Source organism: Scyliorhinus torazame, chromosome 14 (assembly GCF_047496885.1).
Source record: "Scyliorhinus torazame isolate Kashiwa2021f chromosome 14, sScyTor2.1, whole genome shotgun sequence".
Taxonomy (NCBI): Eukaryota; Metazoa; Chordata; class Chondrichthyes; order Carcharhiniformes; family Scyliorhinidae; genus Scyliorhinus; species Scyliorhinus torazame.
Genome location: NC_092720.1, coordinates 207,290,463 through 207,303,736, shown reverse-complemented (window position 1 = coordinate 207,303,736; position 13,274 = coordinate 207,290,463). Strand labels below are relative to the sequence as shown.

General features: G+C 46.9%; 1 protein-coding gene across 1 annotated transcript in view; it reads right to left on the bottom strand.

The window, feature by feature from the left end:
* LOC140390396 (complement factor B-like) overlaps window positions 1–4,422 on the bottom strand; it is a 155,661-nt gene extending 151,239 nt beyond the window's left edge. Inside the window, exon 1 of the mRNA XM_072475534.1 lies at window positions 4,341–4,422. Coding sequence (XP_072331635.1) covers window positions 4,341–4,401 — 61 coding nt within the window. The 5' untranslated portion in view covers window positions 4,402–4,422. The remainder of the gene's footprint in view (window positions 1–4,340) is intronic.
* Between the last annotated feature and the right edge of the window lie 8,852 nt (window positions 4,423–13,274).

The following is a 13,274-nucleotide window of genomic DNA, read 5'->3' as shown; positions in this document are numbered from 1 at the left end:
GGGTTTCTTTGTCTTATGGATGTTGCAAGGAAAGATTAAGAGTTACTTATAGAGTACTGTATTCTTTGGGGGATTTATTGGTGTTGATAGTTGTTAAGATGTTTACTGTGGGTTTATAAAGTGTTAACTGGTTTCATAAATAAACATTGTTTTAATTTAAAAGTACTGTAGATCTCTGTTGCATCACACCTGCAGAGTAGACCTGTGTGCTCCCCATAACCACAATCTATTCAAAGTTGTGGGTCAGGTGAACTCCATGATACACTTTGGGGTTCTCTCAACCCTGGCCCATAACAGCACTCAGACACAAGCGTACGGGTGCAGTCACTCACATAGACACTCACACGCACTCACTTACTCACTCACACACACTCAAACACTGAGAGTCACACATATGCACTCAGGCACAAGCATAAGGATGCACTCACTCATATATACACTCAGACATACACACACACTCTCACATTGACACAGCCGCACATATATACTCAGACACAGGCATTTGGATGCACTTATTCACACAGACATGCACGCACTCATACACACATGTACATACGCACTGACACAGCCTCACATATATACACAGGCACAGCTATGCACTCACTCCCACAGACACACATACACACAACTACACACTCATACATCCACTGCCCTCTCCAAGACGCACACGCATAGACAGACACATCCAAACGTACTCCAACACCATCCCACACACATAGATGCACACAAAACCAGACCTTTGCAACGACATGCTCATGAACAATCACACACTCAAACATCCACACACGGGCACTGACATGGGATTGTACACACCCTCCCACACCAACATAGGTCATATTGATGGCCGTGTACAAGGAGTGTGAGAGTGAATGTGGATTGAGGGATATGAAGGAAGGTAGTGAGTTGAGATTGTTTACTGAGGGGGTATGGAGGGAGGGAGTGAGGCTGAAACATATTTACTGAGGGATATAGAAGGAGTATGGATGGTGATTGTTTAGAGGGATATGGAGCGTGAGTAAGGTGGGAGATTGTTGACTGAGGGATATGGAGGAAGGGAGTGAGGGTGGAGAATGATTACTGAGGGATATGGAGTGAGGGTGGTGATTTTTTTACTGAGGGATATGGAGGGAGGGAGTGTGGTTGGTGATTGTTTACTGAGGGATATGGAGGGAGGGAGTGTGGGTGGTGATTGTTTACTCTAGGGATACGGAGGGAGGGATTGAGTGTGGAGATTGTTTACTGAGGGATATGGAGGGAGGGAGTGTGGGTGGTGATTGTTTACTCTAGGGATACGGAGGGAGGGATTGAGTGTGGAGATTGTTTACTGAGGGATATGGAGGAAGGGAGTGAGGGTGGAGATTGTTTACTCGAGGGATACGGAGGTAGGGAGTGAGGGTGGAGATTGTTTACTGAGGGAAATGGAGGGAGGGAATGCGGGTGGTGAGTTTTTACAAACGGATATGGAGGGAGGGAGTGAGAGTGGAGATTGTTTACTGAGGGATATGGAGGGAGGGAGTGCGGGTGGTGAGGGTTTACAAAGGGATATGGAGGGAGGGAGTGCGGGTGGTGATTGTTTACTGAGGGATATGCAGGGAGGGAGTGCGGGTGGTGAGTGTTTACAAAGGGATATGGAGGGAGGGAGTGCGGGTGGTGAGTGTTTATTGAGGGATATGGAGGAAGGGAGTGAGGGTGGAGATTGTTTACTCTAGGGATACGAGGGAGGGATTGAGTGTGGAGATTGTTTACTGAGGGATGTGGAGGGAGGGAGTGAGGGTGGTGATTATTTACTCTGGGGATAGGGAGGGAGGGACGGTGGTGATTGTTTACTGAGGGATATGGGGGAAGGGAGTAAGGGTGCTGATAATTTATTGAGTGATATGGAGGGAGTGATGAGGGTGGAACGTATTTACTGAGGGATATAGAGGGTGTGAGGGTGGTGATTGTTTACTGAGGGATATGGAAGGAGGGAATGAGGGTAGTGATTGTTTACTGAGGGAATTGTAAGGAGGTAATGAGGGTGGTGATTGTTCACTGAGGGATATGGAGTGGGGGTGGTGATTGTTTACTAAGGGAAATGGAAGGTGGGAGTGAGGGTGGAGATTATTTACTGAGGGATACGGAGTGAGGGTGGTGATTGTTTACTGAGGGAAATGGAAGGAGGAAATGAGGGTGGTGATTATTTACTGAGGGATATGGAGTGAGGGTGGTGATTGTTGGCTGAGGGATATGGGGAGAGGGAGTGCGGATGGTGATTGTTTACTCCAGGGATATGGAGGGAGGGAGTGAGGCTGATAATTGTTCACTGAGGAATATGGAGATAGGAAGTGAGGGTGGAGATTGTTTACTGAGGGATTCTGAGGGAGGGAGGGAGGCTGGTGATTGTTTACTGAGGAATTTTGAGGGAGGGGGTGATGTTGGGGATTGTTTACTCAGGGATTTTGAGGGAGGGAGTGAGGCTGGGGATTGTTTACTGAGGAATATGGAGGGAGGGAGTGAGGCTGGTGATTGTTTACTGAGGGATTTTGAGGGAAGGAGTGAGGCTGGCGATTGTTTATTGAAGGATATGGAGGGAGGGAGTGAGGCTGGTGATTGTTTACTGAGGTATATGGAGTGAGGGTGGTGATTGTTGGCTGAGGGATATGGGGAGAGGGAGTGCGGATGGTGATTGTTTACTCCAGGGATATGGAGGGAGGGAGTGAGGCTGATAATTGTTCACTGAGGAATATGGAGAGAGGAAGTGAGGGTGGAGCTTGTTTACTGAGGGATTCTGAGGGAGGGAGGGAGGCTGATGATTGTTTACTGAGGAATGTTGAGGGAGGGGGTGATGCTGGGGATTGTTTACTCAGGGATTTTGAGGGAGGGAGTGAGGCTGGGGATTGTTTACTGAGGAATATGGAGGAAGAGAGTGAGGCTGGTGATTGTTTACTGAGGGATTTTGAGGGAAGGAGTGAGGCTGGCGATTGTTTACTGAGGAATATGGAGGGAGGGAGTGAGGCTGGTGATTGTTTACTGAGGGATTCTGAGGGAGGGAGTAAGGTTGGGGATTGTTTACTGAGGAATATGGAGGGAGGGAGTGAGGCTGGTGATTGTTTACTGAGGGATTTTGAGGGAGGGAGTAAGGCTCGGGGCTGTCTAGTGAAGGATATGGAGGGTGGAGGTTGTTTACTGAGGGATGGGAACAATTGGTTGACAGGTTATCAGGAGGTGTTTTTTTTTAGTTGATCGGGATATTTGTGAACCACCGATTCAAAAAAATGACCCCAGAGATTTGTCGGATGATAATAACTGTGAGGAAAGATTGGACAGGCTGATGCAACCTCACCTGGAAAAGAGAAGGCCGAAGGGGTAAATTGTTTACCGTCTTTAAAAGTAAGGAAGGTTTTGATAGGTTTGATGTAGAGACGATGTTCTCACTTGTCGAATTAGGCCAGAATTGTGGGGGGGTAACAAAGCTGCTAATGAATCTTTCTACGGATGGCATGGTGGCCCAATGGTTATCACTGCTGCCTCACGGCGCTGAGGACTGGGGTTCGATCCTGGCCCCGAGTCACTGTCCATGTGGAATTTGTACATTCTCCCCGTGACAACGTGGGCCTCACCCCCTCAACTCAAAGATGTGCAGAGTAGGTGGATTGGCCAAGCTAAATTGCCCCTTAATTGGAAACATTTAAAAAATATATAAATTTAGAGTACCCAATTCATTTTTTCCAATTAAGGGGCAAATTTAGTGTGGCCAATCCGCCTACCCTGCACATCTTTGGGTTGTGGGGGCGAAACCCACGCAAACACAGGGAGAATGTGCAAACTCCACACAGACAGTGACCCAGAGCCAGGATCGAACCTGGGACCTCGGTGCCGTGAGGCAGCAGGGTTAACCCACTGTGCCACCGTGCTGCCCCCATTGGAAACATTCTTTTAACATTTAAAAATAAAATAAATCCTTCTACACACAGAAAGTTGTGAGGGTGCGGAACTCACTCCCACACGGAGTGGTTGGGATGGATCGTATAGATGTATCTAAGGAGGGAAGCTGGATAAACAAATGAGGCGAACAGGAATAGGGTGAGGTGAAGAAGGGCTGGGAGGAGGTTCGTGTGGAGAGCATTAATACTGGGGTGGAGCTGAGTGCTTCTGTGCTCTGAATCCTGTGTAATGCTGTGCCAGAGAGAGGAGTATTAACAAGGCACCACCAGCCAGTCTTCCCCTGCTTACCCCACAGCAGCCCAGACACATAACAAACCAGTCGGCTGATCTCTGCTCACTGCACTTGCACGATCCGCAGCCTTTTCCATTGGTAATCGCTTGACTTCCTGTTAGTTTGATTTGGAGGGTTTACTTACCTTGGTAAGCACTCCCAAGAAAGACAAAGAGGATCAAAGAAGCAATCCTGACCAGTCCCATTTCAATCCCGCCACAGTACAGTTTTCCACTTGGATTTAGATAGACAGAGTCCTTCAGGATGATTAATGAATGACTTTCCAGTCAATGCCAGTGTAAATAAGGACAGCCTGATCAGTGGAGTTTTTAAATCGATAGCATTTTCTTTAACTTCACTGCAATCGCTCATGTTGTCCCAGGTATCTAACACTTCGAACCGGCTATGTTGTTTAATCAATCTTCCAGTAAATAGAGCAAGTTAAACAACTCGGATTGACATGACTGGGGCTCTCCTATAAGGGGTAGGAGAAGATGTAGACCTTTTGGCCCATTGAGTCTGCTCCGTCACTCAATGATATCATGACTGATCTAATATCCACTTTCCCACCTTGTCCCCATAACCCTTGATTCCCTTACAGATTAAAAATCTGTCTATCTCAGCCTTGAACCTCGGTAAAGACCCATCCCCTACAGCTCTCTGTGGTATGAATGCCACGGATTCAGTACCCTCTGAGAGAAGAAGTTCCTCCTCACTTCTTTCTTAAATGGGTGACCCCTTACTCTGTGATGCCCTCTGGTCCTAGACTCTCCCACAAGGGGAAACAACCTCTCAGCATCTATCCTGAGAAGCTCCCTGAGTATCCTATATGTCGCAATAGGTTCATCTTTCATTGTTCTAAACTCCAATGTGTACAGACCCAACCTACTCAACCTCTCCTCAAAAGAAAATCCCTCCATATCCCGGATCAACCGAGTGAACCTTCTCTGGACTGCCTCCAATGCCAGAATATCTTTCCTGAGATAAGGGGACCAAAACTATTCACGGTATTCCAGGTGTGGTTGAACTAGTCCCTTGAATAGTTTTAGCAAGACTTCCCAATCTTTATACTCCATTCCCTTTGAAATAAAGGCCAACTTTCCATTTTCTTCCTTGTGGCCTGCTGACCTTGCGCTCCATCTCGTATAGCCAGAGAATATCGCCTTGTGTATTCGGGACCAGATGGGTCCTTCGAGGTTTGTGCAATTTCTCTAAGGAAGCTACTCAATACTGTAGTTTGTAAAAAAAAAATCAGTATTTATTTATAGCTCTACGTACAGCATAGGAACTCTGAACAAGGGTAGACTTCTCCTCCCACCATCTCTGCTACTTAGTCATACTGTGTTCAATATTAGTCTCCTCATTTATGATAGGATAGAAATACATTAGAAGCAATTCAGAGAAGGTTCACTCGACTGATACCTGAGATTGGAAAGTGGTGGTTATCTTATGAGGGAAGGTTGGGCAAGTTGGGTCTGTAGCCACTAGAGTTTAGAAGAATGAGAGGTGACCTTATTGAAACATAAAAGATCCTGAGGGGACTTATCAGGGTGGATGTTGAAAGGATGTTGCCCGTTGTGGGAGAGACGAGAACAAAGGGTCATAGTTTAAAACTAAGCAGACTCCCTTTCATAGAATCTATCATAGAATTTACAGTGCAGAAGGAGGCCATTCGGCCCATCGAGTCTGCATCAGCTCTTGGAAAGAGCACCCTACCCAAGGTCAACACCTCCACCCTATCCCCATAACCCAGTAACCCCACCCAGCACTAAGGGTAATTTTGGACACTAAGGGCAATTTTATCATGACCAATCCACCTAACTTGCACATCTTTGGACTGTGGGAGGAAACCGGAGCACCCGGAGGAAACCCACGCACACACGGGGAGGAAGTGCAGACTCCGCACAGACAGTGACCCAAGCCGGAATCGAACCTGGGACCCTGGAGCTGTGAGGCAATTGTGCTAACCTCAATGCTACCGTGCTGCCCAGAAGGAGATGAGAAGAAGTTTTTGTTCTCAGAGGGTGGCGTCCTTGGAACTCTCTTGCCCAGAGAGCAGTGGGGGCAGGATCCACCGGAGGTGGGTAGATTCTTGACTCACAAGGGAGTCAAAGGTTATCGGTGGTAGGGGGAATGTGGAGTTGAGGGCACAATGAGGGTCGAGGGGCCGAGTGGCCTACACCTGCCCCTAGTTTGTGTCATAGCAACATCAGCATCAGGTGCTTCTGATGTTAATTCTCTGCTCTACACTCCCCCCCCCCCCCACCCTAAGTCTTTATCCCAAATATACACATCTTCCTACGTCTCCCTCCAGCCCCCCCCCCCCCCCCCCCCCCCACCCCCCCACACCACACCACTCACAAAGTCTCAAACTTCACAGGGTTAATCTCTGAGGTGCTTTGACCAATTTCCTTGACTTCATTCTGAGGTTGTGGACGTTCTGAACGCTCTCTTTGTTCGATGTGAGCGTCCTTCCCCTGAGTGGCTGCAGAGATTTGTCTTCTTTCTTTGCCCTTGCCTCCAGCCCAATCTGAGTAGTGAGCCCAAGTTTCTATTGGCTTTCTCCCCAAGAATGTTGTGGCGCTGTAGCTTCTCCGTATATTTTCCTGGTCCGTGTAAGTTCTGTATGAACTCGGTTTAGAGCTCTTTGTGTTATCATGCCTTCTTCCTGTTGGTCTTGTACACATACTCTCTCCCCAGGTTGCAGGACTGACAAAGTTCTCATGACCTATGCCTGAAGTTGAAGTTACAAACCTGCATGTGTCTTTATTCGCCCTCATTCTGCTGGTCATTCGGGGTGATATTTGGTTGTGATTTCTGTTGCAGAGCTGGAATATTCTCCATCATCTTCCCATGGACATCCCTTCATTCTTCCTCATCAAATCTTTGATGGTTCCAATGCTTGCCTCAGCTCCTCCATTTGCTTGAGGGTGTCGAGGTGAGCAGGACATATGAATGAATCCATATCCCTTTGCAAAGTTGTGGAATAATTCATTTGCAAATTGCAGACCATCGTCTGAAACTACACTACCTGGAACGTGATGCGTTGCATATATTCCCCACAGTAGTGTTTTTCAAAATGGGGGTCGTGACGGATGCTGTAAAATAGATCCCCAAAACATCACCAAAAGTGATCCCCAAAGATTGCCTGACCATTTTCCCCGCTTTCTCTCTGGGTAAATTTTTGTAGTACAGTGCATGACCACATGAGGCTCATGTAGAGCTGGTGGACTTTCATGGCTCCCAGGGTTACAGTCACCACCACCGACACAGCCTCTGGCAGTGACGTCTCCCATTTCTGCAGCAGCATTTCGGCCCGGTTCGTCAGACCCGACAAATAAAATGGAAGAGTTCAGAAGGAAAATCAATTCTCTTTAAATGTCTTTCCTTAAGATACTCCTTCTGCATGGAGTAATAGTTGGTGCACTTTGTTCCCAGGCCTACATCTCCCACCCAAAACCAAATGATTGCTTACTGGGATGTGTTTCCTCAAGTACTCCAGTCAGCAACTCATAGCTGGTGGACTCCCATATCCAAGATTTAGCAGCAAATTCCTGTGTATCCTAGGAGGATCTCCCCGCTTTTCATTTGGCCCATCTTTATGAAGCTGATTCATGTTTACCCCATTCTGAACTCGGCTCTGGAGCGATGGGTGTGGGTTTGGGAACTCCATCCATCCCAGTCAGGGGAAAAATATTCTGGACTGCATTCCTTTATCTGGACACCTTTCTCAATTTGCTGTTAGATTCGTGATTTATCTCCTGTAGCTTCTTTACAGTAGCCTGTCGGTGTTTAATAATGAGTGATTCATCTCCTTGCTGAAATTCAAATCTTCCATTTTGGTTCCTTCAACTGGTATTCCTGAAATGCCGCCGTCTGGCACTTCCCTTCAACATACTCAGTTGCTGCATCATAACTCATTAGTTTCAGTCTAAAGTGTTGAATTCTGGGCAGCTTCTTTGTAACCCCCTTCATGTTCAGAAGAGTGTCAAATGGCCGGTTTCAATTTTAAATTGCAATCAATTCTCCAGACATTCGCTGGCATCGGGGTTCTCAGATCGTGCCGGAAGTTCACCCCTGCCCATGGGATTCCTGTTGGCTTGGGTGACTTCAAAGAGAATTCCCATTGACAGTGGCGGGAGCAGAGAATTTGCCCCCAACGAATGGCGTGCCGGGACCCACAGGCTTCCCACCCATTGTCTGAGAAATTTGTGCAGTCCCTTATTGTTGCCACTGCTACCTCCTCAATTGTAGCATTTCTTTTTTTCGGTGTCTGTGAATGATTTTGAAGTGTAATAAACGGACTGACAATCACCATCTCTTTGTATTTGCAATAATACTATACCCTGACCTGTCTCTGATGCATCTGCTGCCATTGTGCTAACAATTTCAGGAGAAATTGGAAAATGTTTGATCCTGTCAAAAGCATTTTGCTGGTCCACCTTCCAGCAGCACTGTCAACTTTGTCTCAACAGCTGTCTCACCTATCTGCCAAATTTGATAGGAACATGCTGAATTGGTTGACCATCCCAAGGAATCTTTGTAGCTCATGATGTTCCAGGGTTATGGAAACTCTCTAATCACCATTGTGGGTTTGAGATGATGAATGTTTCTCGAACACCACTGAAGAAGCTCGACACCGTCCAGAACAAAGCAGCCACTCGATTGGCATCCGTTCCACAAACATTCACTCCCTCCACAACTGACGCAGTGTGTACATCTACACGATGCACTGCAGGAGCTCACCCAGGCTCCTGAGGCAGCACCCTCCAAGCCCACGATCACTACCACCTAGAACCATAAGGGCAGCACGTACATGGGAACACCACCACCTGAAGTTTCCTCTCCAAGTCACTCACCACCCTGACTTGGAAACATATTGCCATTCCTTCACTGCCGCTGGTCAACCTCCTTGAGCTCTGTTATAACCTGCCTGCTTACCATTGGCTGGGGACTAATGACAATCCCACAATCCTGTGGGAGTATTAGCTTCCCCAATGAGGGGGGCAGAGAAATCATTAGCAGACTCCCTGTATAAATAAAGCTGGCCAGTTTGGAACCAGCAGGGAGGAGAGAGCAGCAAGCGAAGTTGCTGCTGATGTTGTATATATATGTTATTGTAAATAAATGTTATTTCTTTGTATCCTTAAAACTCGTGCTGGATTCTTCGTGGCCCTCACAAAAAGCTCCCTCCCTAATAGCGCTCCCGAACAACACATAGGGCGCGATTTCTGGCCACATTGCGCTGGAAAAGCAGCTCGCCGCAGCGCAGCGTGCCCAGTGAAAGCTAGGAGGCGCCGCTCCCAGCTCGCAGTGCCTCATGAGATTCAATCCCTTCACCTCGGTGAACTCAGGCAAGCGCCTTTTTGTACTGGTCCCCTCAACGGGTTCCAGATGGAACGGCTCCCATGGGGGTCTCCAAGGGGATCAGAGGCCCCGAGCTGCATTCCCTTTGGGGAGGGTGGTGCCTTGGCACTGCTCATGCCACCTGAGCACACTGGCAATGCCAGCCTGGCACTGCCCAGACAGCACTGCCTGGGTGCCAGGTTGGTATTGCCAAGGTGCGATGCTGGCATTTTTTGCACGTGCGTGATCGGGCCGGGGTGCCTGCCGTGGGTGTTGGAGGGTGCGGGCAGGCCCTTCCATGTTGCTTTCGGGCTGGGGGTGGTCAGTGAATCTTTTTGTGGGCCTCTCGCTACAACGGGGACTCCACCTGTTGTAAAATAACAGGGCCCAATTAGGCCCCTTATTCAAAGTGAGTCACGTTGAATAGCTATGTGCTTCTCGGCATTTTGTGCTGGGAAACATGTGGCTAAACGTGCTCGCTTGGGAACTTTGTTCCCTTTTGCGAAGGGTCTACTGCTCATGGACAGCAGCAGCTCAAGAAACCAGCTCACCAATACCTTCTAAAGCATGGTTAGAGCCAGGCAATAGAAATTCTGGCCTAGCCAGCAATATCCACATTGCATGAAAGAATAATAATAATCTTTACTGTCACAAGTAGGTTTATATTAACACTGCAATTAAGTTACTGTGAAAAGTCCCGAGTCGCCACATTCCGGCACCTGTTCAGGTACACAGAGGGTGAATTCAGAATGTCCAATTCACCGAACAAGCACGTCTTTCGGGACTTGTGGGAGGAAACCGGAGCACCCGGAGAAAACCCACTCAGACACGGGGAGAACGTGCAGACTCTGCACAGACAATGACCCAAGCCGGGGATCGAACCTGGGACCCTGGCGCTGTGAAGCAACAGCGCTACCCAATGTGCTACCATGAAAAACAGTTGACCGTTATTCCTGAGGCTTGGACAATGTGCTGTAGGAATTTGATCATAGATTTTGCAAATTCACATCTCCTGTTCAAAGTCCCACTCCCCCAGCCCATGTGTTCAAAGTCAAAGCCTGCAAAATCTCAGGCCTGCTCTCCTCATATGGTCATGCTCTTCCTCCATGGAGCCGTGAATGAATTGATCATACAGGGGCATATTATTCCTTCCATACCTTCCAGGGCGTTCCAGGATCATCCTCCAGAATATTTCTGGAGCAGCCACAATTTCAAAAGTAATCTATGAAAGCAATAATGACTGAATGGCACTATAAAAGTAGTCAGCAGTCTGGCTTATTTATCCGGAGACAACTGCCAAAATCCGCAGTTTGCATGTATTTTGATGAATGGGGTAGTTGTAGTAAGTTTGGTAAGATTCTCATTCACTGATGCCATTGGGTGGATCTCATGTTCCACTGATTTGTTTGTTGAATCAAGTCCATGCTAGTTCTATTTAAACCTGCATTAGGACTGGCTTTAGGACCGTGACTATTCCAAAACAGACCTTTGTCACTGCTGTTACTGAAGAGACAACCCGCTGCTGTAGCATTGGCTCAACTTTACCCATGACTGGCAGAGTGATCATCCTCGCTGTGAACGGGCAAATTGGCTTAGCATTAGTTCATGGGTTAACATGGTATTTGTGGTTTTCCTAAGCCTGTAAAAAAAATCTTGGCAGCTCATTCCAAAATCTGCTACTGTAAGGCTATGAAAAAAATGTTATTATTCTTAATATTTTGGGGATTTATTGTGTAATTCTATGAAACAAGCTTGTAAGGGCTGTGTGTGTGTGTGTGTGTGTTTGTGAGACGTTGTAGCCATCTGGGATGGCGACTTCCAACTAAGTACAGAGCAACTCGCAAAGACTGGTGGGTAAAATGGACAAGCCAAGAGTCAGGCAGGCTCAGAGCCTGCAACGCATATTTGTCAGCAAAGTTCAGACGGTATCGAAACTCCATCCCATTAGCATGTTAATCAGGCCGATTTGCAGGTGATGGCCCATCTCCCCCAACACAAAGGACTGGTACTCCAGCTACCGGGACAGTCCCAGACATTTCGGCGCCACTTCCTGTCCAGGGAAAACGCAAACAACGGGGTCAATGACCGCTTGAGACACGCCCAGTCATCCAGATCCCCCCAGATTGGTTAAGGAATCAAACGGAGTGATCAGGGATCACCCAATTAGTAACGCCCAAATCGAAGGACCGGCCAAAAGAGCGCGAAAGCTCCCCCTGTATAAAGGAAGAGTTCGCCATATGTTCGCTCTCTTTTAGCCTTGGTACCCCGGTCACGACCATCGCCAACTTCAGCAACACCAGAAGCAAGTTTGAGTTCAACGCTCGCTACCAGACGGATGAGCCCAGCTGAGCAGCAGTTACCCCTTCGAACCCAAGAGATCCAGAATAGAACAGCAGCCACTGTTTCCTGACCTAAACCGGATGCCCGAAGTTAAGTACAGGTTGCCTTAGTAATAGGTGTAGTTAACTAGTGGTGTTTATGTTGCATGATTGATTGTAAATAAATAAAATACCCTTGACCTTGAACTAACTAACTGGTGTTTGGCTCTTTGATTGATAGCCGGTCGAAACTTGTGGTGGTATCATTTGATACCTGGCGACTCTAAGCATTCGGACATAGACAATATAGAAAGAAGGCAAATCCACTGATTGCCCTAATTGGAACAGAGCCACAGAAAAGACCAAGTAGTAGAGATAAATCGACAACAACGTATTTAAGCTGTGGACTGAGTGTCTCCAAAGTTGAAGACATCAAAGGTGTGAAAAGCAGGCACCAAAAGTAACTGTGGTCAAGTTGAATTTTCTACACGCAAATAAGACGTAGGTAGAAATTTGCATAATAAAGTTAAGAAGGTTTGCTGTGTTCAGTTGTTAAATTTCAAAAGGAAGTAAAAAGAGGCTTACAACGTTGAAAAGATCATAAATAAATAAAACAATGCTATTAAATGTTATTTACCCTGAAGGTCAAATTAGGGAAAACGTAAAAGATTTTTATATTCTGGGAACGGTAAATTTCAAGGAAGGGTAAGGACAATGGCCTAAAGATTAAAGAAAATAAAGACTGCTTAAGGAGAGATATGAGAGCTGAATGGGAAGTGGTCATGTAATATCGCCTGGCGTGATGCCCTGTGCTGGAAGAAAAGTGAGGCTGTTTTAAAAAGCAGAGTTTTGTTTAAAAGACTTTTAGAATTTCCACAGCAGAGAGGATGTGAGAGTGAGGGAGAAGCATAGAGACATACCTCCTCTACAGTAACAGTAACATGTCATAATATTACTGCAATTGTTTTCTTTATAATTTAATATCTGTAGGATTGTTGAGTAGCCGCGAATTTATTTATGAGTCTCACTAAGTATGAAATTGTTTTGGAGAGAAGCTCTGCAAGACAAATGTTATCTGTGTCAATGTCATCTTGTGTGCTGAAATTTTCTTTTGGTGATAAATATTTTAATTTAATATTTAAAATCTCCAGAAGTGTTGTTGGAATTTGTGGCTTCTGACTTCAGTGTCCATGTCAGGGCATGGTGGCACAGTGGTTAGCACTGCTGTCTCACAGCACCAGGGATCTGGGTTCAATTCCGGCTTGGGTGACTGTCTGTCTGGAGTTTGCATGTTCTCCCCGTGTCTGCATGGGTTTCCTCCAGGTGCTCTGTCTTCCTCCCACACTTCAAAGATTTGCAGCTTAGATGGATTGGCCATGATCAAGACACATGGTTACAAGGGTAGGGTGGGGGAG